The 26,320-nt window shown below is 43.5% G+C and overlaps 1 protein-coding gene across 2 annotated transcripts in view; it reads left to right on the plus strand.

Moving 5' to 3' along the window:
* The window catches only part of UTP20 (UTP20 small subunit processome component), a 69,564-nt gene that overhangs the window by 36,893 nt on the left and 6,351 nt on the right, over nt 1-26,320 (plus strand). For both annotated transcript variants that reach the window (XM_068401227.1, XM_068401228.1), the window contains 28 exons: nt 1,399-1,478; nt 2,392-2,618; nt 3,596-3,740; nt 4,194-4,281; nt 5,658-5,801; nt 6,443-6,493; nt 6,585-6,737; nt 7,272-7,427; nt 7,831-7,971; nt 8,913-9,050; nt 10,359-10,498; nt 11,026-11,105; nt 11,959-12,248; nt 12,744-12,883; nt 13,366-13,522; nt 14,316-14,414; nt 15,024-15,191; nt 15,914-16,080; nt 17,024-17,165; nt 17,448-17,564; nt 18,386-18,556; nt 19,350-19,478; nt 19,957-20,067; nt 20,865-20,944; nt 22,263-22,332; nt 23,381-23,563; nt 24,510-24,641; nt 26,129-26,261. In XM_068401227.1, the coding sequence (XP_068257328.1) occupies nt 1,399-1,478; nt 2,392-2,618; nt 3,596-3,740; nt 4,194-4,281; nt 5,658-5,801; nt 6,443-6,493; nt 6,585-6,737; nt 7,272-7,427; nt 7,831-7,971; nt 8,913-9,050; nt 10,359-10,498; nt 11,026-11,105; nt 11,959-12,248; nt 12,744-12,883; nt 13,366-13,522; nt 14,316-14,414; nt 15,024-15,191; nt 15,914-16,080; nt 17,024-17,165; nt 17,448-17,564; nt 18,386-18,556; nt 19,350-19,478; nt 19,957-20,067; nt 20,865-20,944; nt 22,263-22,332; nt 23,381-23,563; nt 24,510-24,641; nt 26,129-26,261 (3,832 nt within the window). The remainder of the gene's footprint in view (nt 1-1,398; nt 1,479-2,391; nt 2,619-3,595; nt 3,741-4,193; nt 4,282-5,657; nt 5,802-6,442; nt 6,494-6,584; nt 6,738-7,271; nt 7,428-7,830; nt 7,972-8,912; nt 9,051-10,358; nt 10,499-11,025; nt 11,106-11,958; nt 12,249-12,743; nt 12,884-13,365; nt 13,523-14,315; nt 14,415-15,023; nt 15,192-15,913; nt 16,081-17,023; nt 17,166-17,447; nt 17,565-18,385; nt 18,557-19,349; nt 19,479-19,956; nt 20,068-20,864; nt 20,945-22,262; nt 22,333-23,380; nt 23,564-24,509; nt 24,642-26,128; nt 26,262-26,320) is intronic.

A 26,320-nucleotide genomic window follows, 5' to 3' on the forward strand; every position in this document is an offset into this window, starting at 1 on the left:
TGCCACACTGGCAAAGCAGTGAACATTTCCTGCAGTCCCAGAGCAGTTCAAGCATGTGGTTTGGGCTTTAAGTCAGCAAAGCACTTAATGCTTCCAGGGAGCATTGTGTTTAGAAACACTGAGTAAATCTGAACAAGAGGTAAAATTATTGTTAAATAATTAGAATTCCTGTTGTCCTGATAGCTCTGTCTTCCTGACATCTGGTTTTGGAGCTTGGATGGTAGTACAATCCAGAAGCTCCCTCTAGAGGGAGTTTCCACCAGTGAACTCCATGAAGATTTGATTTTGGCAGAAAAATCGTTTGACTTGTGTTCTTTCCTTTTTTCACACTATGGAACTGAGGTGTATAAAAACTCGTGGAGAGGGCAAATTGTTTTAAGCCCATTGTACTTGGAACTGGAGTTTGCTGCTCTTCATACCACAGGAGTTTGCTGCAGAAGCTCAATATTGTTAGCCTGCACAGCAGCATTCCTGCTGGATTGGGTTAACGGTTTACTCTTCATTGTACGTCATTCAGAAAAGCTGTGTTTTATGCAGAGCAATAATGTTACCACCCTTTGGGTGCAGGAGAAGAAGCTTTCTAAGACCCTGGCTGTGATGGCCAGACCTGCCTTCTTTTCTGTTATGCTCAGGTCTTGAGCCCAGACTGAGCTAGTCCAAACCCCACATGCACCGTCCTGGCTATTGCCTCCATATGCACTGGAGCTTCCCCTGCCTGTGTGTTCACTAACGGTGCTGTGCTGACAGTCCAGCTGTGGTCAGGGTGGAAACCCAGCTGTGTGACTTGTGTGCAGCCCGTCGGGTTGCAGAGTGGCAGAGGAGGGAGCCAGACCTGTGCACTAGGTCTCTTGTCCGTGTCCGGTCATGTGAAGGAGCAGCAGCTACTGTGTGGGGCTTAGGCTGGGCAGCTCTTAGGTGGAGTTATTATGGACACAGAACCCTGTTAGGAGATCCCATTCCCTGGGCGTGGTGCAGTGCTTGAGCCTCTCCCTGAGCAGAGATGGTGCTTTTATAGCAGCCGTGGCCATGGGGACATAGAGCAGATGCTGGAATGGCAGGTACTGTGGCCAGGGCATAGGAAGTGTGGGAGGAGGTGAGTCTTGGGTGATCTCCTAGGTACGTCCAGGAGAGGTTGCTGGGTCTCTGTGGCAAATGTGAGGCTCCATGGGGAGTCACTTTCAAGGGGAGGGCAAAAATGGCAGCTGGAATACTGTATAAATAGGAGTAAGATAATCTAACAGTGGTTCCACAAATATTGAGGGAGCTGGAAAAACGATGATGAAATTCTTTTCTGCAAAAGTTAAACTATAGCTTATAGTGGGTCTTTGTTAGAGATGAGGTTTTTAAGTGGCTTTACCTACTTGTGTTGCATTGGTGTCTGATTTTTATCTCCTTTAGGTCTGCAGGTTGGCTTCAGAGAGTCGGTATTCTCCAACTTTTCTGCTCAAACTCATTCACACCTGGAGTAAGAATCCCAGGTAAGTGTTCTCCTCACAAAGAAGCATCAGTACTTCTGAGTACACTTAATTCAAGGAAAAAAGAGCACGCTAAGCTAAAACGTTATGAATAACTGTGTCAAAACCCATATTTTCTTTTTCCATTAGGCTGTTAGTCGTTTGATAGCAGTCCAGATGCAGTTGGGAAGCTTTCCAGTTTATGCAATTACTCTTTTTAGTGTGCTGCTTTTCCCATATATGAACAACCAAGCAGATATGTAGCCCAAGCCCAGCTGATGGGTGAGGAGGAGGGCTGACTTCTTAGAGTATGTCTGTGTCTTGATCAGTGACTTCTTAGTCTTAGGAGGTGGGGAGTCAGTTTTACAATATATCATTTCATTCATGTTTTTTGATTCCTTCCTTCGTTCAATTTTGTGAAAGAATGTGGGCAGGTTCATCACAGAATCTGTGACTGAGATTCTGACACGGAAGGTTGTAAGAGAGCTTTCTTTGATGCAGACACTGTGAGAAATTCCAGCTCAGCTGTCTTGAGTGATTTTTACGTCTTCCACAGACTCACTGCTTTTTCTTAAGTATCCGGTATCTGTTTTAAGACATATCATTTGTAGGCATGAAGAACTTACATACAAAGTATGTAAAAAATGGTATTGGATCGTTAGGTTAGGAGCAGACTAACAGGAGACTTGGACAAACATCTGTGGAGCAAGGGTTAGGCTTAGATGATGCTATCTTGAAGCAAAAAAAGGGACTTTATGACCTCTCAAACTCCATTAATTCTATTTTTCATGACACTGTCATCCTGTGATTTTTGCACTTTTTCCCTGTTTGAAGTAGAAGAACAGTCATCATCTTTTTGTATGACTTTTTGCACAAAAGAATTATAAAGTTCTAAACTTAAATTTTCAGCCTACCTTTTTTATAATCTTTCTCTCAGGTATTTCCCTTTGCTGGCCAAGCAGCATCCAGGACACCCAGAGTGTGATATACTGTCAAATGTGTTTGCTGTGCTATCAGCCAAGAATTTGTCTGAGGCCACATCCAGTCTGGTGATGGACATAGCTGATAGCCTTCTCAACAGCCCAGATTTTGAACCCACGGAACAGGTTTCCAGTTTGAGTGTGACTGACTGTGTTGTCACGGTCACTGGAGACGTGACAGAAGGTATGCCTGCAATAAGAGTTGTGAGAGGCCCATTGGGTGCTTTGGATGGAGGTGTTAGATTATGTTGAGGTTGTCTTTGCATTGGCTGAGAATACGAGGGAAGGAGACCTCCCAGTGGAGATGGGAAAGTCTATGTAGAAATTTGTCTTGGCATGCTCAAGAACTGTGAAGTCCTGCTTGTCTCATGACTGGTGAGATCCACATTTGAGTGTCAGGGGCCTGAGCATGGAGAAATTCCTTATGAAGAGTGAAAATGTTTTGTGTTGTCCACCTGTTTTGTCTGTGAAGCTTTGAATGATAGGATAACTTCAAGAACTGCATTGCTGACTTGACTCTGAGCCTAACATCAATTTTATATAAAAGCCCACTACCCATATGCACATGTTCATATATCACTGATGTTTAGTCTCTGTTTCCTGTCAAGAAAGACCTGCCACTAATTCCTTTGATCTTTGAGTGGTAATAGACAGGAAGGGTGGTGTGCTGTGTTTGATTCTGTGGAGCCATCTTTGACGTGTAACACTCAAAGGTAGTGGAAAGGAGAGCACTTATTGCTGTGCCTGTGTTATGGCAGCTTTGATTTGCACAAGAGGTCAGTGGTAGAATAAAGAAAACTGCATCTACAAATGCCCCAACCATTTTAGGAGACAGTTACTACCTTTGAGGAACCTGCTTGGTGCCTTTCAATAAGTCCACACTTAACTGGGGCTGTTACTGAAATCAGTGAGGAGAGCTTTTATTCTCTGTGTGCACTTCTTTTGGTCCCAGCTCAGACACGCTGATCTTGGTCTCATCAAGTGCTGGTGCATGTCCCCAGCAGCCAGGTGCCCTACACGTTCATAGCTCCTATTTATTTTTTCTTCCACTGATGAAACCTCCTTTATCTGAGTTTCTCCCTTTTGTTTGTGTAGGGTTGAATCTCCGTTCTGTGCTTGTAGCACAGAGTTGGGTGTTGCTAACTGTTGTATCCCTTACAGAGACCCTTAGCCTAGGTTGCCGTTTGGTTCTGCCTCATGTTCCTGCCATACTTCAGTACTTCAGCAAAACAATGTTAAATGTCGAGAAGGTGAAAAAGAAGAAGTATAGAGCTCAAGTCAGCAAAGAGCTGAGTATACTGTCCAAGTAAGTGATTCTTAGAGCTCAGAACAGTTAAAAAGTTGGAAGGAGGGATGAAGAAAGAGGCTTTTCATAATAGGTTGCAAATTAAAAAACATTAAGTCTCAAAATATTTAAATTTAGAGCTCTGAAAATACCTGACTCTGTCATTGACCTTGCAAGTTGCTAGTGACTGAGGGGAAAAGTCTTCAGAAATTGATTCTAGCCGTTTCTATTGCTGGTACTCAAAACCAATGCCTCTTGGGTGTAGGAAAAGGTACCGAAATGCCTGTGGTCATGTGGAACTGAATACTTGGGCTGATACCATGATTTTCCTGGGTACGCTTTATTAGCCCGGGTACAGATGGATGGGCTGCCAAAGCCCGGTGATATGGCACTAGTGCTGACTGAGTTCTTCTTTGCTCTGTACTGGTGATTGGATTGATATAAAATAGTATATTACCTTGTCTCATTGTGCAGGATCAGCAAATTTATACAAGAGAAGAGTCAGAGTTCAGTGCTTGTGAGCCTTCTCCTCCCTTTCCTTTATCAGAGTAACATGGAGCAGGTAGGTGGAAATTACTTCCCCCCCCCCATTAAACATATATATATATTTTTTAATAAAGTAAATTTGTTTAAGATGCAGTTAAAAATCTTAGTGATTACATGCCATTTCTCATGATTAGCCAGAAATCAAGTCTTCGTGTGTTTGTAGTCTGCTCAGCATGCTGTACTATTGTGTATTAATGTGTACAAGTCTCTGGATGCTTTGCAGGGATGCCAGTGCTCAGGCTGACTGTTCCCTCTTCATGGGGAAGGTTTCCAGAAGTTTTTATGCAGTTTTTACCTCCTTTGCCACCGTAGTCAATCCACCAAATTCCTTGCAGTGTTTGAAATAAATGCTCTTCTTCACCATGGATTTTATGCACCCCAAATCCAAAGCTACAGCATCTGGACAGCAGTGTGAATACATATGGTTGAGTACATAGTACGTGCTGTGGAATGGGCCGCGCTGCATTGGTCTGTTGCAGGATGAAAGGCAAACATTATATAGTGCTATTAACACTCTCCCATATCTCCTGCTTCCATTCTGTTCTCCTACTCTTAAGGGGTCCACTCATGGATACAGAAGTGTATCTCAGAACTGAAAGTTCCCTAAAATCCTAAATTCCTCAGGCATGTGAAACATATGGGCTGCAGTTGAAAGAAGCAGAGTTCACCATGGCTTAAGCTTTTGTAAACTGTTAAATAAATCAAGCACTGAGGATATTGGTAAACTACTTTGTCTGGGTTTCCCTCTCTGCCAGACCTTGTTTTCAGAAATATAGTCCCATCTACAATGAATGAATCCATTGATGATTCAGCTTGATTGCCTGAATCCTTCAGTCAGGGTTAGAGTCTTGTTTTTCTTAAAAAAACTTGCAGTTGCTCAATGAGAGATTTTAGTTTTGCGGAAAGAACTGCTAGGCAGCAACTCATAGCTTCTGCTTTGCAAGTGGTCATTTAATTGTTCACAGAGGATTCTTGGTTTTTAAATCTCTGAATCATTAGGGGACCATATATGATTTCCATTCAGGGGGATCACAAAAGTATATGATGCTGTTAATGTTTGTTTCACAGATTAAAGAAAGTACTTTTCTAAGCTCTATTAGTTCTCCTGACCTTTGAGTCATTTGAGGAAAGACACAAAAAAGAAGTCTTCATCATGATGGCATTCTTGTCTAACACTGTGCTTGTGTCTAACTGAAAGGTTGCAAGTGTTTCTGAGAGATTTGATTGCACTGAGTGTGTCCTCCTAATTCTTTGTTCTCATTCAGTATCTGTGATCTGAATAAAATAGAGCAAAGTGGTTAAGCTCATTCTGTGTCTTGAAATATTTCCCAAGGAAATGAAATAATCTTGTGAGGTTTCTAGTATTTATTGGCAGTTATCTGTTTCTTTCAGGGTACAGAGATTGACATTCTGGAAACAGTGCAGAACTTGCTGAGGCATTGCTCAAACCCTACAAGCTTTCTCAAACCACTGGCAAAGCTTTTTTCTGTCATCCAGAACAAACTGTCTCGACACAAGTTGTGCTTGGTGTTTCAGGTATTGCATTTTTACATGTCTTTCTGTACTTTTTTTTCCTTATTCTAAGATATCAAGGACAAAATAATTAGCAGTATTTATCTTTGTTGTATATGAGCTTAAAAATCTTTTTAATCTACATACTGCTAATTGAAAGTAACAGAATTGCATATGATAGAATTAATGAGCAGCCAATGTAAAGTTTTGGCTGACAGCCTGGTTGATGTGAGCATCATCAGGGTTCTTTTGTGTAAAAGAAGCCAAATAAAGCACACTTCATCTGTAACAAATCCTGTATCTTTGTGAAATAAGAATGCCTTTCAGCGTCCTGAAGATGATATTTATTTGCTTTCTTCTCTCAAAGATTTATAGCAGTCAGGCTCTTTTGTACTACTTTGAAGTTACTTACATAACCTTTTTTTTTTTTCATCAGGAAAACCCAGGAAACACTCAGTGTAGATATTTAGAAACTTAGAAACTTAAACCACACATCTTCCAAGTCATGGAAGGTGATGAAAGAATGGCTCTTGTTAAGCTTCTAACAGGAGAAAAATTGATGTTGTTGCTTTCTTTATTTTTTGTCTGAAGTGGTAAAGTCTGGAGTTCTCTGAATTTTTAACAACTGTAACAATTAAACTATTTTCTTCTATGTTTCTTTTTAGACTTTATCAGATTTGGACAGTGAATTGAAGTATATTATTGATGTTGTTAAGGTATGCATAGTTTCTTTGCTCACTTTTTTCCCCGACATTGTATTGTCATGTTTCTGGCCTTTTTCATGAATGCCTTGTTGCTCTTTCTTAGCTGAATGCCTTTGATCAACGGCATCTTGATGATATCGACTTCGATGTACGTCTGTCAGCATTCCAGTCAATCACAGCCCACATCAAAGAAATGCAAGCAGTGGATGTCAACTTCCTCATCCCTGTTATGCACAACTGCTTTTATACCATCCAGGTTGGCTGAATGTTCTTTCTCTTACTTTGTGCACCATGTGTCCGTGGTGAATCTAACTTCCAAATGATTTCCATTGGCTGTTTTTTGGCACCACAAAACATTTGGAGAACATACTTTAGTGTTCTTACAAACACCTGTTTTTAATTTTTGTCTGCTTGCCTTTTCACCTGTGTGTCCAGAAGGGCAAATACAATGCAGCAAGAAGGCTCACCCAAGCACAGTGCACCTTTCCATCACCTTTCCAGTGAGCCCTGGAACTGTTTGGTCAATTTGTGCTGTATAAAAGGCATATTACAGTCTTGAAAGGCTGCTTTGTTGCAGCATATTCTGGTTATGTGGTAGATCTAAAAGGATTTTTCCTGTTTGGAAGGGTGGCCCTTAATTCAGGGCTAGAACTTCTACAGGAAGGGTCTCAAGAGTTATTTCATCTCTACAGGCTTTTTTGTGTTGTGGACTGAACTGTTCAGTCCAGTCTTTTGAGGAGAAAAGGTGTCATATCCAGACTCATGTGGTATAATTTCTTCATCCACTCAGCTAGGGGATATGGCTCTTAGTGACAACGCAAGCCTTTGCTTGACCAGTTTTATCCGCCGATTGGCAGAAATCAACCACACAGAAGACGACTACAAGGAGCTAATCCAGCACACTCTCTTGGAGTCTGTGAGAAGGGGCCTGAAGAGTAAGACTGAGGTAACATACTGCTATCTGACTACACATCTCCAGCTGTCTTCAGGGTGCCAGGGCATATGAGATTTCTTATAGATGAGTTCTTTGAGTCTGTTGCTGGGATAAGAAATGCAGATACACACTGTAACCAACCTTACCCTCCATTTGAAATCTTATAAAAATCTAACAAGTTGTAGAACTCCACTGTCTTGTGTTTCTTTTGCCATTGTTCAGCTTTTCTCAGTTGTAGCTCATTCTTTGGAGGGGAGACTTTAATTTATGTGCAATCCAACATACAGGTATATATGCTGTTACCAAAGAATAGGACTTGACCTGAAACACACTGTAAATGACAGCACTGCTGTTCTGAGGAGTGTGTAGCGGCTTCTCTGGGGGGTACTTAATCTTCACTGCTTGCTGTTTGCAGAGCATCCAGCAGGACTACACATCGTTGCTTTCCTGCCTCATTCAAACATTCCCAGCAAATCCTGAATTCCGGGATTTGGTCCAGTTGACCAACCGCCACGATCCCGACATGGACTTCTTTGAGAACATGAAACACATGCAGGTAAAAGGCAACAGGCATTCCCTAGTGCCTCTCTCCCACTGCCAAAGCAAAAGCATTTTACTGTGGGGTAGTGTTTTCCAAAGCATCTATGCACTGTCTTTGCAGAGAAATTGAACCTATGTCATTAGATATTGGTTTGGGTTTTTTTAAAAAAAAAAAGGGTGATCTGGGCATCGTCACATGGGTGATTGCAAATCAAAGTCATATTTCTGTCTAGAAATTTCATGGTTCTATGATTTAATACCACTGTTTTTTACCTCTTCCTGATTTAGCTAAAAGAATTGCTTTCATTTTAAGTGATTGTTCATGATCTTGAGCAGGCAACTCCACATTACAACCTGTGTGTGACCCAGCCCACAGTCGGCAACAGTGTCGATGAGGATCCCTCTGACATAGGCAGTGAACAGGTCTTTTTAGTTTTAATAGCCTGTTCCCTGCTACTCTCTGTCTGGAGGCTCTGCAGCCCCTTTTCGTTCACAGGCCTTTGTAATATAAATGTTGCACAAAGCCTGGTCTCCTGGTTTTTCCTGCAGTATGAAAAGACAGCATTTCTCCTACTTTCAGAGATGTAATCAGAGAGAGCCTTTGCTACATCTGTACTTATATGTAGAGTCTAAATTCTTTTCCTTGTAATTTTATCAGGCCTTTTCATCTTGTATCAGTTGCCTCCCTTGTCTGATACCTGAAGATGGCACAGTCTTATTATGGTGAATTCACAGTGAACTATCTCATTGAGTTGTAATACTTTTTGAGGCAAAAGGCTAGTGAAAGCCCAGAGACTGAAGGAAAAGGGCATGGCCTGTCCTTGTGAAATGACCGTAATATGTTTTATGTCATTACTTAAAACTGAGGCATTTTCAGATCTGCTGAATGTATGTGCTCCCTTGTGCTAGCTGTGGCTCCAGGGCCACCTCATTCACTGTCTCTCATGTTTGGCTCAGATCCACAGGAGGGCACGAGCTCTGAGGAAACTGGCTAAGCACCTCACTGAAAAAAAGCTTACGCTGTCTTCCAAATCCCTGCAGAACTACATCATGCCTTATGCTACAACTGCCATTTTTAATGAAAAAATGCTTAAGGTACGCTTTTAAATTGAGTGCATCCATTTGAATATTTTCTTGTATACTGTTCTCCTTAAAAGACTCACCATTTCAAAAGGCTCATAGGTTTGTGGAGTGAGTGTTCAGCTCTCAGACAAAAGCACTGTGCTTCTTTTGGTGGCAGAAAGAGGGTTTGGAAGGTGCAGATGCAGTCTGGGCCCAGTCCTGTATGTGCTAAACCTGTCCTGTTTCTCGAAGATTAATCTCTTAACTGTTTGGGGTTTGGGTTTTTTTATGTTTGGTTTTGTTTATTTTTTTGTTGTGTTTTTTTTTGTTTTGTTTTGTTTTTTTCTTGGGGTTATATTTGTTTGCATTTTTTGTAATCAGGTTATTATTTTTTCCCCATTGCCTCCAAACTGATCTCTTCCTATTCAGTTGTGAGATTACTTGTTCTTTGGCAGCAGAATTTGTGTGGTGGGGAACATAGGCTGTGCCTAGTAGTTGAGGTGGGAATAAATACTGTTTTCTCTGGAGTTACAGGGGAACTGCAGGAATCAGCTGAAAACCTGTGAAATCATTAATAGCTTTGTAATTAAAGTTTGAAGGGTGACATTTTGTAAGTCACTTTCCATGCATTTTATTGAAAACATATGGGATGAAATTACTTGTAATGTCAGTGTGGATAAACTTTCTGCTTGCAACTTGGAAAAGCAAGGTTTCACACTTCTGTACAGTTCCCTGCACACTATCAGGAGAACAAGAGAGCTACTAACGTCAGACCAAGCAAATGTCTAATTTGCTTATTGTCAGAAATATTCTGAAGCTGAAACAATTAGAGCTTAGGCACAGGACCCAGCACCTGCAGCCATACAGACTGTGCCCTCCAGCAGAGTGACTGCAGTTGCTTTTTGACTAATGGGAGGTAAAATGCATCAATTGAAACCTTGGTGAAGAAACAAATGCATTTTATTTCACATCAGAAATAGGTTAACGATGTGTGTTTCTAGTTGATCAGCATAGCCCAGCAATGTGCCGTGTGTCTGTCATTAGATATCTTGACTGGTTTTTAGTTCTTCACACAAATAAGCCCATAGATTTAGTTATGTGAGAAAAGTTAAATGTGTGTAGAAGTAATTGGAGGAAGTGGGTCCGGAGATCTGCTTGGTGAACTGTGATTTTATTTTATTTTTTACCTGCTGTTCAAGAGGAGATCTAAAACAGCTAAATACCAAGCATCCCCACGAGACAGACATTACTGCTTCTGGCTCTTGTTGCTTTGAGTAAAGTATGCTTTAAACACATATTCAGTGTGAATGCTAACAGCAACTGAGTTTCTCTTTTGGGCAGCATGAAAATATGGTAACAGCCTCAGTTGAAGTTGTTGGAGCTGTCTGCCGACATCTCTCGTGGTCAGCGTACTTGTACCACTTAAAGCATTTCATCCATGTCCTGCAAACAGGACAGATCAGTCCAAAGCTGGGAGTCAGGTAAGTACTGTGAGCGATGCTGCTCTAGGTTTCTCCAAGGACTGACAAGGCAAAATTCAGTGTCTTAAGGAGCATCATATGGGTTTTAGCCTCTTCCCTGGGATGAGAGATTGCTGACTTTGAGGTGGGCTTATGCAAGTGAAAGTACGTATGGCCTTGCAGTTCGGTGTGACTGAGCTATGAAGGTTTAACAGGGTCATTGCTTTCTCACACTGTCTCACTGAGTGCATGCCAGCAATAGCCACTTCTGCTCCTGTCAGGCTATCTGTGCTCCTGGAACACCTCCATTGCTCCATTACTACTGCCTGTGCGGTTTCACAGTGAGCTAGGTAACTGAATGCATCTAGCTGGAAAGCAACTAGTTTTTATTTCCTGGGTTGTTATTTCAGGATAAACCTTCTTAATCTACACCGTCACTGAGTCTGAAATTTTTAAAAAGCTCTTTTAAGGTTTTCCATTGTGTTGGTCTACGCAGCTTCTCCTTTTTGGGTGGAGAGCTGATCTCTCTTTCTGTTTTCCTTCCGCAGCTTGTTAGAGACAGTGCTGGAAGCCTTTCACTTTGACCACGAAACACTTGAAAAGCAGCTTGTGACCATTGAGAACCAAGGTGAGCTTTCTGCTCCTGATTGTAGAAACATGCCTCTAATTGTGCAAAGTGCAGCTAATCAAAATGTTGTGTTTTACTCTTGAGGTCAGCTACTCCCAGCTTTTTAAAATGTGCATATTGGAAAGCTAGTTTTGACTTAACCTCCTCAGGAGCAATGAATGCAGACTGTCCCGTGTGTTGACACAGGGAGGAGAGGTGCGGGGAACCATCTCGACGTTACCTCTCCATCCCAGGCCTCCATAAGCCAAAACATCCCAGGCTGGGTTTATGCAAATCTAGGGGGTTCTCCAAGGTCTGCACCCACCCATGTGGCTGCTGCCACATCAGAGTTTTTTCTCTTTGGTGTTGTCTGCTCTCACCATTATCTGCAGCCTGACAAGGTTGCTGTATGTCCTGGCTTTGCTTCCCCCACTATTTAATGGGAAGAAGTGATACCTTTGGCTTCTTCACCATTGTGGTTACCTGTGTTGTAACAGCCTTTGGGATATTCTGAGGGAGGAGGAAGATGTCTCACAGCTGTGCTTGTCAGTACCTCTTGCCTTGTGAAATTCTAAAATGTAAGTGAATGGCACTTCCCTAAGGTTCAAGCACATTGGCCTTTGCGAAGCTGTCTATGGAGTTCAGCTGAAGAACTAGTCTTTGCTTTAAGCCTAGCCCTGAGGGGTGATTATCAGAAACCGGTATGCCAGAGCTTCTCAACGTAGTAAAAGAACTCTGATGCTTAGTAACTGTTGCTGTCGTTGATGATAGGTAGGAGTTTTGTCCAGACCAAAGCCATCACAAGAGTCTCTTTTAAGGGCTCAGTTTTTGTGGCCTCCTATATTTACCTGTGCTTTTGACAATTACTTGACAGAAGCTACTGCCATGGACCTTGAGCCCGTGGTGGAGGGTGAAGAAGCCATGGAGCTGGAGCAGAGTGAAGGGGAAGAGGAGGTGGTTGAGGAAAACAAAGGGAAGAATCTCCCTGAGGAGCCAGCAGAACCTGAGCAAGCAGCTGAGACATCTGAAGATGCTGAGCAAGTGACCAAACCTGTTTCTTTCTTACCCCAAAATAAAGAGGAACTGGAGTGTCTGATCAAACACATTCAAGATACAGTTACAGTCAACATCTTGCCTAAATTGCACAGGTGTATTGTTGCAAAGGTGAGGAGTTGGCATTGGAAAGTTGTTTTGCAGGCCTGTGCTGCTACTATAAAGGTTGGGGTGCTACTTCAAAGAGCCCAGTGGAAATGCAGCACATAAAAAAAAAAATAGGCACAACGGGAGAGAGACCACCTGAAAGCACTAAAGAGGCTTCATCCTCTTGGTTTTGTCATGGAGATTATTGACAGACCCTCTGGTCAGTGTGGGTGTGGTGTCTTCACTTCCCTGCTGAGAACTGGCTTGAACCACACAACTGAAAGGATGAACTTTGTGTGGCCTGTTGAAAAGTTCTCAGCCACTTGCTGGCACCCAGCTTAGCTTCTGTGTTGGAAACACAGGGATTCATCTCACCTATCCTTTAGCTGTCTGGGTTTTTCCTGTAGTCAGCAGAGGACAGCAGCTTGCCTTGTTGGCCTCTTCTAGGGTTTGTTGAAAAAAAGCAGGATTTGTTCATGTATATTAAAAGTACATTGTGTCTTGCTCTGTCTTAAAAAGGTTAAAAGAGACGAGGAACACAAGCTTGTGAAATCCAACGTTGTGAATGATGACGAGGTAGTTCGTATTCCATTAGCTTTTGCCATGGTCAGGATGATGCAGTGTCTTCCCCAAGAAGTGATGGAAGCCAACCTGCCAAGGTAAACCCTGTCAGAGCTCCTTAAATGCTGTTCATTGTGCTGGGAATGAGTGCAGGCACCTTTCTCCAGCTGTGGTTACGTACAAGGCTGAATCCAAGAGGGACATCCTAACAGTCCTTAAATACTTTTTTTTTGGAAACTCATTTTCCTAGTGACATCCCCCTCTGTCAGCATTTGGCTTCTGTAAAGCTGAGTTTGAAAGGAACTTGGTAAATCCTTAAGCAAGAGCAGAGCTGTGAAGCAGGGTGCAGAGGTAGGGGTGGCTGACCTGGGGAGAGAATAGTGTACAGAAAAAAAAGGACAATCTGTAAAATGTCTTGAAGGACAGTAGGTGTATGTATGACTGTAAAGCCTTTCTGTGAGGCTGGCTTTGAGTATAGCTCTGGTTGTAAAGCAGCCCTGAAAAGCAGCCTCCTTAGCTAGCAGTGTAATTAGTTCTGCACTGTTTGGGGGTCAACTAAGCTGTCTATCTCCGTTTCCAGCATCCTGCTGAAAGTCTGCACATTTCTGAGGAACAGATTTCAGGAAATCCGGGACATTGCCCGTAACACCCTCACTAAAATCATGGAAGTGTTGGGAGTGCAGTACCTTCTGTATATCTTAAAAGAGATGCAGTCAACTCTCGTCCATGGGTACCAGGTAATGCTGAAATTCTTCCTCTTCTGCTCTCTGTAGGTTTTTTTAATGTGTTAGGAGGAGAATCCAAAGGGAAGTTGCTACTGAAATTGTTTTGCACTGGTAGAATAGCTTGGTATAATACAACTAAATACTGTTGCTAGTGCGTACATCAGTCTTTGTTATGCCAAGTGTCAAATGAGGGTCTGTACCCAAAGATCTTAAAGTCTAAGCAGCGAAGAAGAGAGGATCTCAATCTTCCCAGTGAAGACTTGAGGTTTGGAGGTGAAGGATAAATTTCTGGTTCCAATAAAATTAGTGGGAATCTAAGTTTGTTAGGGCCAAGCATCTTCTGAGGTGAGTTGCCACAGAGACTGCACAGACAGTATGTGGTGATGCTAATTGAAGTCTTGCTTCTAGATCAAGAGCCAAGGCTCTGACTATTAATTTATCGTTCCTCTTTCCACAGTGGTTTGGGTTAAGAATAATTTTCTATGTGAATTACCACAGTGGAATAGTATGAGCTTCTGGCTTCTATAACAGTGAAAGTGCCAATTAGCACAGCCTAAAAATACCAGTGAGAGCACTGGGGAAAGAGGAGATTCTGGCCCTCCTGCCAGTGTGTGGAGGGATAGGGGTCGTCTTCCTGCTTTCTGGTACATGGGTTTGCGTCCTCCCAGTGATTTTTTTTCTATAATGAGAGCTCAAGTGCAGTGTGTGAGTTGTGACATCTCTGCTATGAGAGTCTCCCCATCCAGTATTATTAAAGAGGTCTATGCAGGGGGCTGGAAACATGATCTGTTCTCTTTTTCTGTAGCTCCATGTGCTGACTTTCACTGTGAACCTGTTACTGAAGGGCCTTACTACCAGGCTCAGTGCTGGTGATTTGGATCCCTGCTTAGATATCCTGATTGAGGTAAAAGCTATTCAAGATTGAAGGAAATAGCATCATGAAGTGCCTAGGGCAGACTTGAGGAGGAGGAGGTTTTGCATAGATTGTCTCAGACGTGGTGGCAAAAAGGGCTGATTGTGTGTGTACTGCAAAGGAAGGAGACTGTTTTCTACTGAGGCATCAGCAGACCCCTTGCAGAGTAGCAAAGTATCTCTGGGGCTGTATCCTGAGCCCTGCATCCTGAGAGGGAATGGATTCAAGATTAAGATGCCTTACTATGTTTCCCTGTACTCTAAATGGCTGAGCAAGTCAACAGACATCTAGTCAATGTGGTCCACAGAGCCCAGGAGCTCAGCTGGCCACACAGATGGGGTATATTTGGATGTCTTGGTCTGACTGCAGTCCCACTCCTTGTATCACAACACCACAGAGGGCTGTGAGAACAACTTTCTCATCTGGTGTGCTCAAACTGGGGGTTTATATTGACAAATGAAAGGTAGACATGATTTGTAGGAAACCTGGACAATTGTTTTTTCTGTGAGTGGGGAAAATGGTGGTGTTCTGCTGCTACTGGAGGAGTCTGGCTCTGCTTTTCTGCTCCTCTCATCTGCTTTTCTTGCCTGATTTCCAAAGATTTTCAACCAAGAGTTGTTCGGGAATATAGCCGAAGAGAAGGAAGTGAAGGGAATTGTTTCCAAGGTCATGGAAGCACGCAAGAACAAGAGTTATGATTCCTATGAAATTCTTGGAAAGTTCATAGGAAGGGGCCAGGTGACAAAACTTATTCTGCCAATGAAAGAGGTAAGACAAGTCAGCCAGAGTCCTCCTTATTCTGAGCGCTCTCAATTCTGTATGGTCTAAAAGAAACTCTAGAACCTCCAGGCAGCTACTGTGACATTTCCTATATAATACTGCTTTGGCTTCTCATTTTTCTTTTGAAAGGCTGTATGCACCCAGCTCATAAAATGACACTTTGCTATTGATGTCCAGGGCAGGAAATGGTGTTCTGGGAAAGCCTCCTTTCCACCTGCTAGAGAGGAAACATCTCACTATGAGTTTTCCATGCCCTCTCCTTCTGTGACCTCTTGTTAATGCCATTTACTCTGGAGCTCCAAAGTCCTGCAAGGCTGCTCTGTGTTTTGATCTTCTGTGCATGAAGGAAATGTCACCAAAATGTGTTCAGGCTCTGTCCTTGTGCAGTAATTGTCTTTTCAGAGATGCATTATTGTTCTGAGTAGAGTGCAAACTCCTGCAGAAATGGAGCCCCAGTTTGCTCATGAGCTCTGGAGTGTCCTGGCAGTGATAGGTGAACTGGCTGGCATCTGAGAAGAGGCTGAAGAGAAAGGGAGGGATGTTGGCACAGAGCTTAGGCAATGGGATGCTGTTCATGTAGAGATCTGGGGACTTAAGGCAGCAAGTGATGAGGGAGGAATTGCTCTGGCTTTTCCCATGATTTCTGAATACAAATGGCAGATCATTGCCCTCATGTTGCCCTCCTGACTTTCATGGTTGTGCCTTTGCAGATTCTGGAGAGCACCACAAGCTTGAAGATAGTCCGGAAGGTGCATGAGGCACTGCGTCACATCATGGCAGGGCTGATCTTCAATTCAGACATGAATGCAGAATCCCTCCTCCTCCTCAGTCATGGTCTCATCAGTGAAAACTTGCCTCTGCTCACTGAGAAGGCCAAGTGAGTTCCAGGATGTTATCCAGATAGTCTGTTACCGGTTGGGAGGTTTGCTTGCAGAAATGACAGCTCTCAAATCCAACCGATCAAATATATGAGGGTTTCCTTGCTTTCATTTGCCTTTTGTTTTCAATGTAAGTGAATTATTTGGGCAGTCAGAGGGCAAGGAGAAAGCTTGGCATGAGAGTGATCACTTCCTGAACTCATGGGAGTCTGCTCTTGTTAAGTGCTCAGGGCCTTCAGTGAGACTTTTTGACCGTCTGATAAGCTGGTATATGCATTTGAGTGTTTGGATGAAGGGACGAGGGGCAGTGTTTAGGAGGGAGCTACAAACTGGCGTGTAGGAGGTGTTTGGGGTCTTGGACATTTTCATTAGGTCAGGAACAAGAGAAACTGCGGGCTGTCACTTTATCACTTCAGTGCTCTTGCAGAAGCCAGGGAGAACCATCAGATTTCCTCTTCAACTGGTGGTGTCACTGCTCAGAGCTGGATCTGGGTGTCTTGCATTTCCCATGTTACATAGGCTGGCTTGCTCTAGGTTCTGACAGCTGTTTGCAGGCTTCTTGGAGCAGTTTTTGCAAGACATCAGAAATTGAAGTAAATATCAATAAATGAAGTGCAGTGGACAGTGGTGGGAGGTGTGTTTCCTTGAAGCAACTACCAAAAGTTTTGTCTGTCCACTGAGAAGAAAAAAGTGGGGATGTTGTGCAAATCAGTGTGCACTTGTTATCTTCATAATAGTGATGTTGTTCTCAAGTCTGAGGGTCCTGTCCGTCGTGCTGCTCTCAAGTTCGTCTTATTTCATTGTGTTCTGGCTATGGCCTGCATTTGCTTGCTGTGTGGGTAGCAGCTGAGCACAGTCCAGCCCTCTTCACTCCCAGCAGCAAGCTTGTTATGGAGAGGGTTGAAATCTGAATATTGTCCTTTGCCATACACTGCTTTTCAGGAAAAAAGTTGACCCTCCTCCAGATCCTCGGCTGCAACCAGAGAGCTGCCTGCTGCTCCAGCCCACTCCCACAAGAGGAGGGCAGAAAGCACGTGTCAGCAGCAGGACTAACATGTATATCTTGGTTGATTCAGGACTTCGGGTAAGGGATCCCCTCAGATACAAAGCTTTGCAATCAAAATTTTTGTTAAGAGTATCCAAAGGAAGGTATTCTGGATATATTGTGTTAACAACACAGCCACTAGCCTTAACTTTATTTTAAATGTGGTAACTCCAATGGTGCTTCTTAGAGAGCTATAAAAAGAGCTTGGCCTGCTGCAGATATTTGAATGGGTTATGGCATAAATTCTGCTATAACCTGAAACTTGTCTTATTTGAGTCCCAGCATGACTTTGAGATGAATGTCCTGTGCTTTCTACTCCAGCTGCTGCACATGAGCCTGAAGAGGTCCAAAGTAAATTCCTCTGAGGAGCATGCTTTGGAAATGTTAGACCCTTTTGTTCCGCTGCTTATAGACTGCCTGAAATCCACAGATGTCAAGGTACAGTTCTGAGCTGAGTCTGTCTCTTCTGCTAAGAAGGGTCCTGCCCACAAATGTCATCTTGCAGTTGATCTGCAAGAGAAGAGAAAGCCATCCAGTTTTCAAATCTGATTTCATAGGTGTGCAACCAAGTTGTTTGAGGACATGATATCCCAAGGGGGAGGAAGGATTGTGGCTGATGGAGGACTGAATGTTCTGCCCCTAGTGCTGCAGGTTCAAGTATGGACAAGTTCTCCTGGAGCATGTTCATACTTTGTAGACTTCGTAGGCTATCTGTGAGAAGGTTCATGAGGTCCTGTGGCTGCTGGGAGCGGTGTTGTCACAGCTGTGGTTTCTTTAGATCCAACTCTAATGTCTTTATTCCCAGCACCATAGACAGCCTCCTTCTTGGGCAGCTTTGGGTTTGAGTGAGCTGAGGAGTGAATCTGTTAAACCTTGAGTTTCCTGGGAATGGAAGGCATGCCTCATATGGTGTCAGATACCTGGAGCAGGGCTTTCAGGTGACCTGGAGTTTTGGCAGAGCAACTTCTATGCCTTGAAGGCACCTCTTCTTCAGAAAGAGTTCCTGCCATCTGCTGAATCATCACTGTGTTAATGTCTTTACCTAGTAAATTCAAAGTTAGAGAATTAGGGAGTGGCAGATGTTTTTAGAACTGAGAAACCCTTTGTATTACTTATGAATGGTTTGAAAGAGGTTGATTTTGTTAGTTAATTCCCTTTTACCACAGTTTCAGATGGCCTGATCGTGTCTGTAACAGTGAGAAAAGTGTTCTGTCGGTTGTCATTGTACCTGCGTGCTGTCCTTTGGCTCTTCCTTACAGGTGATTACTGGTGCTCTGCAGTCCTTGGTATGGATTTTAAAGTTCCCTTTGCCTTCTGTCAGTACGAATCTGGAGACACTGATCAAGCAGCTTTTCCTCTTGCTGAAAGAATTTGCCAAGACAGGAATAGCCAAAGGCCAGAATTTCCACCTGGTTGTGAGCTGTTTCAAAGTAAGTCAGACCCAGCTCTGCTCTTTCCTGCTTAAGGATTAACTTTGTAGAATGAGACTCTTCCAACAGCAGATGCCTCCTGCAGCTGTCCCTGGAGATATAGTCCGGAGATCACAAGGTAGCAAGGGAAACGTGGCCTTGTTGATTCTTTCCTGAGTGAAAACTGAAAGAAAGTTACCCCCCAAAAATGCACAGCTTGGATCTGAGGAAGTGTTTTTATAGAAGCATATTTGCCTTCTTTCTTCTTTCTAATAGTATCTTGTTACCACCCTGTCTTTTGAGAGGCATCAGTTTTGTTCTTTAGTAGCTTGCTTTTAACATGATTAATTGGAGTAAACCCTTGCAGCTGAAGTGAGACAAGGGAAGGAGGCAATTAACAGTAGTAATGACTACTCCTTCGGTGTGCAGTGTCTTCCTGTAGAAGTCTTCTAAATGCATTGCTAAATTAATTACAGCTTCATGATCATAAGGGAAAGTTAGAGTAATTCATGCTGAATGCCAGTGCCGGAAGGATTTTCCCCTCCTCCTGGCTGTGTTCCTGCATCATGGTTCATGTCTGGGAGCATCCCACTCATTTCAAGGACTAGGCTGAATTTGTGTATGTGCTTGTGTTCAGTTTTTGTCTCAGGATTGCCAGATGAAAGCAAAATGTGATGAGAACGGTGTTAGCTGCACGTTTCAGAGCAGCAGTTTGTCTTTTCAAACCTAAGCGATTTAAACAGTCAGACTTTGGTGTGGGCTTATGTTTTATGGCACGACATGTGTATTGACAATGTGCAATTTGATTTTGTAGTGTGTAACAATACTTGTGAAGAACACAAAGAGTCAGATAACAAGCAAACAGCTCCAAGTGTTGCTTGGCTTTGCTGAAGAAGACATTTATGATTCATCACGCCAAGCCACTGCCTTTGGCCTTCTCAAGGTATTTCTGTGCAGCAGGTATATGGGTTCTGTGAGCCAGTGGAATGGCAGTGATTCTGCCTCTTGGTGCAAGGCTGTACAATCTCATGTCAGGAACAGGCCACAAAATGCTGTTAAGGCTTTCTGTTGGGAGGGGTTCGGGGAAGCAGCAAAGCTTTCCTGTTTAACTTGTAGTCACTGTTTAAAATTGTTTGGGAGGCTGTTTTATACACATGCATATGAGGATGTATTTGGCTCTGAGGATGTTTTTGCTAAAGAATCGACATCCCTAATCATTAGACCAGGTATTCTGTGTCCTCCAAAAGAAACAGTATGTAAGCCACCTTTTTTCACCTTTTTTTAAGTTGTTCTGGCTATGTTTGAAGATGTGAAAAAGTCAGTGTTAATGTACCACCTGAGACCAGTGTATTTCCAGGCACTGCATCTCACACTGTGCAAGCAGAATGACAATGACTCCTGTTGTGCTTTCACATTTTTAGGCTATTTTATCCAGGAAGCTGCTTGTCCCTGAAATTGATGATGTGCTGCAGAAGGTTGCCCAGCTGGCCATCACGGGTCAGAGTGAGCTGGTGCGAGTCCAGTGCAGACAGGTTGGTAGAATGGAAAATCTCTCATCTTACTTTACTTACAGCAGGCTAACAGGCTAGAGGGCTTAGTGTGGCCATCCCAGCTCTCACAGACATGTTCCTTAGCCCTGCTGAACCCCTAACCCTATTTCCCCTTCTTACTAATCCTTGTTCCCCTTGTTATCTGGCTGCCTTCAGTTCTTGTGACTGATGCACAGCAGAATCGCAGACTGCTTGCCTATAGTGAGGCTGCTTGCCATGGCACACCTTCAGAGAGCTGTTCAGCAGCAGTGACACGGTCACTCCTTTGGAGGCTTTTAGGCCCATGTAACTAAGAGCCTTGCCCTTTTCTGAATCCCAGCAGAAAAGAATTTGCCACAAATGCATGATTCCTTCCCGCAACTTCCTTCTTCTTTCCAAGCTAAAAGCAACCAAAAGACAGAATTGGTTGCTTCATTTCAAGCACTGGGATACAGATGCAGCAGGAGCTGTGCATAACCAAATTTTGCATTTCCATAGTTACAGGATGAATTTTGAAGGATGCAGAATCTCTGTTAACAGAAGCCAGCACAATTCAGAGCAATACTCTCAAGACTGATCTGGCAGTTGTCAAACACCTGCAGATCCTGTTCCAGGCACGGAGCTTGAGAGCAGTTGTTGGCCCCTTGTGTAATAGGAACTTAAACACAGGGGAGGAAGGGGTGATTCTCATAAACTTACTGCTTCATCACACCATTTTCTTCATAACCTTTTTACAAGCTTTCCTGAGTGTTTCTTGTAACTCCTCTCTCTGGTGGTGTTTTTTTTTTTTTTCTTTCCAGATTTACTTAAAATATATCCTGGACTACCCTCTTGGTGACAAGCTGAAAGCCAATTTGGATTTCATGCTCACACAACTGGAGTGAGTTTATATTCCCAATACCTCTGTCCAGAACCTAACCTTGTTGCTTAAATATGACCTTAGTGGCCATCTAAAGGGCTGTTTGTGAGGAGGGGAGGGTGTGGCTGAAGTCTTGATTTTCCTATCTCTAAAACACTTCCCTTTTTCAGAGATGGGCTGTTTGATAAAGCAAGCCCTTTTTCTCTTCCCTGTTTCATAGCTGGTTGTTGTGGTTTAACGCCAGCTGGCAGCTAAGTCCCCCACGGCCACTCGCTCACTCCCCCCCGGTGGGATAGGGGAGAGAATCAGAAGAGTAAAAGTGAGAAAACTCATGGGTTGAGATGAAAACAGTTTAATAGGTAAAGCAAAAGCCACGAATGCAAGCAAGGAATTCATTCACTACTTCCCATCAGCAGGCAGGTGTTCAGCCATCTCCAGGAAAGCAGGGCTCCATCGTGTGTATGGTTGCTTGGGGAGATAAACGCCATCACTCTGAACATCCGCCCCCTTCTTTCTTCATCCCCCAGCTTTATATGCTGAGCATGATGTCATATGGTATGGGATATCCCTTTGGTCAGTTGGGGTCAGCTGTCCCAGCTGTGTCCCCTCCCAGCTTCTTGTGCACCCCCAGCCTCCTTGCTGGTGGGATGGGGTAAGAAGTAGAAAAGGTCTTGACTCTGTGCAAGCACTGCTCAGCAACAAAAAAAAACATCTCTGCATTATCAACACTGTTTCAGCACAAATCCAAAACAGCCCCATACTAGTTACTATGAAGAAAATGAACTCTATCCCAGGCTAAACCAGCACACTGGTTTTGTTCTTTATCTCTTTGTAAGCAAAGGTTCTGTTGTTCACTTAGTGGTTAACCAGCTCCACTGGTTGTGAACCAGGTGAACTCAAAAGTCTAGAAAGAATAAGGGAAGGTGCATTTATGTGACTGCTGTCCCATGGCAATGGTCTCAACTGCAGTGGCAGGCACAGTTGGGATCAACTGCACCAATTCAGCAGAAGCAGTGTGCCTGAAACCTCCTTCTGAGCATGACCCCTCCCTTGCTTAAGGTGACAGTCGTTTACCATGATCCCCAGCACCATAGCACAGGTGCGGCTGTGCTGACTTAAGTTGGCTGGAGCCCTTTTTTGCCTTTTTGTCTCTCTGTGCTTGTTCTCTGGGAGATGGAGCTGATACGCCTATTGCTTCTCATAAGTATCGTACCAGGTCTGGTAGCTGTTGTAGAAAGATCCCTGTCAGTGTGTGTTTCTGGCATTGGCCATTCTTGTAAATTGTTAGCAACTTTGTAGAGTGTTAACCCAGCCCTAACCATTAATTATTTCCTCACAGATATGAGTATGAAACTGGAAGGGAATCTGCACTGGAGATGATTGCGTACCTCCTTGACATGTTCCCAAAGGTAACAAGCAGCCCTTGGTGTTCCAAGCTTCAAGCAGTTACTGCAGCTTGCAGTGACACTGTTTTCAGAGCAGTTTATTTTGAGAGCACTTGGTAGTTCCTGTTATCTCTTATGATGAGCAGAACGTTCACTTATCTCCGAAGAACCTGGCTTTGCTCCAAAAGAGAAATGACATGCTGGAAACTCTGCAGTACTTCTTTATCTAATGTGCTCAGTCTGCAAGTAAAATAAAGCTCTGTCAGTTGGAGTTTGGATAAACTTGATAGTGGTTTATGCCAGGAAGAAACACAAACAGTTTAGGAAATGGGGTATGAATAGAAAGTGAAGTCTAGAGTTTTCTCATTGTGGGGTTTTTTCAACATTCCTGAGAGATGTTGTTGACTAAATTGGTATGTGATGTACCATATCTGTTTTGTTGGCCTGACTGGAGAGGGAGGGCTGCTCAGTGGAGTGGATCAAAATGAAAGCTAAAAAATAACCATGCATCTGTGCAGGATAACATATGCAAAATGCTAAGCTGCCTTAAAGCTCTGCAGCTGGAGCCTGACTGAGCATTCAGGAGACTGAGAGAAGTGCAATTAAGCAAGAATTTGGGAGGAAGGAAGAGACATTCTGAACAGTAAGCTGTGCTTCACCACCACCTGATTAGATTTAGTATCTCAGCTTGGTTCCCGGCAACTCTGTGAAGTAGTGAAGAGCTGCTGTCTCTGAGGGAAGGACCTTTTGGGCTGATTGCTGCAGTGCTTAGGGACTTAAGCCTGTTTCAGTGAGAACTGGCCGTGAAGATGCACTTTAAGGTTTGACACTTACGTTGCTGTCCCAGGGACATGTTAGCAGGTCAGAGTCAGAGCAGGGCTGGGGCTGCTGTGCACTCTCTGTGTGCTCCAACAACTAGATCATCCCGTCCTTTCAGTTCACCTGCCTTGACGTGGACCCTACTCAGGGCTGACATTGTTCCTGTATAGTGCAACAAATACCTCTCTCTTTCTCTTTAAATGCCAGAAGCTCCTCGGGGATGTGCGGTTGACTAATGGTTGTTATTTTCTAGGATCTCCTGCACAAATACTGCGGGCTGTTTTTTCTCTCTCTTTGCATGATGATGATAAATGATGACTCTGCGCAATGCAAAAAGATGGCGGCTTTGACGTGTAAATCTCTGCTCAGTAAGATCAACAATGAAAAACAAGATCTGATGTTTTCGCTGGTCACAGAGTGGTTTCACAGCAAGAAGGTATTCTTGGGTGTTTTCACTGACCAGGTCTGGACTCTGGGGGCTGACTAAGATTAAGGCAAGTGAGAGATTGCTGATACAAGGTCTAGTGGATTGCTGGATTCAGTTATGCCTGACTTAGTAGTTTTAGGAAAGGATCATGAGCAAGATTCAGCTTAGAATAAAAGCTCTTTAGAGCTGTGCTCAGCACATAGCTCTTGCTAGTAAGACGAGGAAGAAATTATAATAGCTTCATATAGCTGCACAAATGTAGGGGACTGCTGCCGCTGTAGGTCAGCCTACAGCCTTCCCTGCTGCACTGCGCTGCTTTTTAACAGTTCCTCTTGTGGGTCAGGTATTTCACCAAGTGTAGTCTTTGCTCAGGTTAAAGGTTTGAGCAAATTCCTTAAAGCTCTTCTGATCCCAGTAATTGGCTTTTCATGCTGTATTTAGCTTAGACTTACTTCAGTCTGTCACCGGCAGCTGGAGGGTGGCAAACCTAGTCTTACAGACCTCTCATTTTGGTCTGGGTGCCTGGGTGTTTAGTTATTCTCAAACAGGACTCAGGTTCAATCCCTCTGTACTAGTGGAGTAAGTGTTCTTCAACACTTCATCCTTTTCATCTCTAATAGGTTCAGTTCTGGTTTATAGCTGTGAGCTGCCCATTGTGTTGTGAAGGATCAAAGAGTGCAAAGTAGCCCCCAAAGCTCTGCAGCTGGGAACCTGACTGGAAAAGGACTTTTTGGCATTCAGTTTTAGGGTGTGTTTCCAGGGCTAACTTGTGCTGCCAGGCACTTTTGTCCCTATCTGGCAGCATCTCCTTTTTCAATAGTACTCTGAAAACCAGCTTCTCTTCAGATGCTCTTGCTACAGGCAAAAGTAGGGCTTGCTACCGGCTCCTGCACATGGGAGCTGCAGGATTTGATTATCAAGAAGTGACAAGGGGTGTTACTCTTTCTGTTGGCAGAGCTCACACAGGAGGTTGGCTGCCCAAGCATGTGGTTTGTTTGTTGAAGTGGAGGGAGTAATGTTTGAACGGCGGCTTGAAGCTGTCCTCACCTTGATTGAAAAAGAAATCAACCCAATTAAATTTGAAGACGTAAGTAATTTTTCCCATGTATGAGGCTTGGGGAAAGAGAATTAAGAAAATGGAAAAAGGGAAGAAGCGTAAGAGAGATTTAACTGTTGGACCTACATTTTGGGACTGAGGAAAGACACGAAACACATTTGTTCTGAAGGGGACCTCACTGACCTACATCCGTATTTTTGTCTGTAAGACCAAATCTGATGTCACAGCACAAGGGGCAAAGGAACTTTGCAAAGCAAGCTGGCCTGAGCCTGCAGCCATACTGTGTAATCAGCAGATATATTGCTCCTTGCCCCAGCCTCTATCAAGATGTCTGTGGGTGGACAGGGTTCTTGAGATAGCCCTCAAGTGTCAGGCTTTTGGTTTTTACCTGTATGACTTGGTGGGTTGACAGCATGTAGCAGTATGTATGTTGAGGTAGCTTTCCCTGCTCCTGGTCTTTCCTGTGGTGGCAGGAGAGGAGGGACTTCTCTGTTTTTTGTTCGAAGTGTAGTTATGAAAACCACTATCAGAAGGAATGGCAGGGTGCACAGGTAGCACTGGGATGGGTTGGAATCTGTTTAGTTGGAAAACAGCCTGACAATCACACTGACAACATCTGTTTAAGTGGGAAGTGTGTCTGCTAGCTGCAGAGATTTGTGTAAGTGTGAAAGGTCAGGAGTGCATCGCTTGTGACTGTCTGCTTTATTCAGTGTTATCTACAGCTTTAACTTACAGAGGCGTTCCCTTCCTGTACTTCAGACCACGGTTTTGTTTTATGGAAAATCTTTTTAGTGCACATAATTAACTCAGAATAACAAGGTTGCCTCAGATTCTGCTTGGCACGTGATAATCCCAAAGGGATCTCAGTCACTGCGCCTGAGGAGCAGCCATGTATGTTACTAACGTGCAAGGGCAACATGCTGAGCAAGAGAGAAGAGACTCAGGGTATGTAAATTGGCAAGAGATGAAAATAAAATACCTGCAGTGAGGAGAAATTCAGTGTAATCACCCTCTGTGCTGTGACGTGTAGGTAAAGCACTGACTAGTTATATCAAGCCAGCTGGTGACTGCAGGCAAGGTGAGGACCTGAAGGTGATTTAGTAAAACACAGTGCACACAATGTTGTCGTAACAACATGGGGCTTCCCAGGTGACACAGGCAAATCCGAGCTCAGCTTGGCTCTAATAATGAGAATCAAATGTGCATGAATACATGCATAGACATAAATGATATACCTTGTGTGTGCAATTGCTTGCATTTAGAAACCTAAGGGTTTGTTACAGTAACATCTGTATAAAACCCAAGAATGATTGTAGTAATAATCTCTTGCAGAGAGGTTCAGTCTCCAGAGGAAATGCTTTAGTGGAGCTGCTTCTCTTCTGTTTGTTTAGGGAATTGGGTACAAGTCAGTCTTCTGTTTCTTTGCAGGGTTGATCTGAAATTTCTCTAGTAGGGTAAATAAACACTGTCTTCAGGTTCTCTCATAAGCATCTTTCTTGACTTGCTGATTTTATTAGATAACTGAAGAAGAGGAGGAGAAGGCTGCAGATAGGCTGCTATTCAGCTTTCTTGTGCTGGTAACGAAGCTAATCACAGAGTGCAACTTGATTCAATTAACCAAGAACAGCGATGTTGTGAGCAATATCTGGGGTAAGTATCAAGGATTATTACGGCTGTGTTAAAAGGAAGATTCTTTGTGTGCCATGTGG

Source organism: Nyctibius grandis, chromosome 5 (assembly GCF_013368605.1).
Source record: "Nyctibius grandis isolate bNycGra1 chromosome 5, bNycGra1.pri, whole genome shotgun sequence".
NCBI classification, from domain to species: Eukaryota; Metazoa; Chordata; class Aves; order Nyctibiiformes; family Nyctibiidae; genus Nyctibius; species Nyctibius grandis.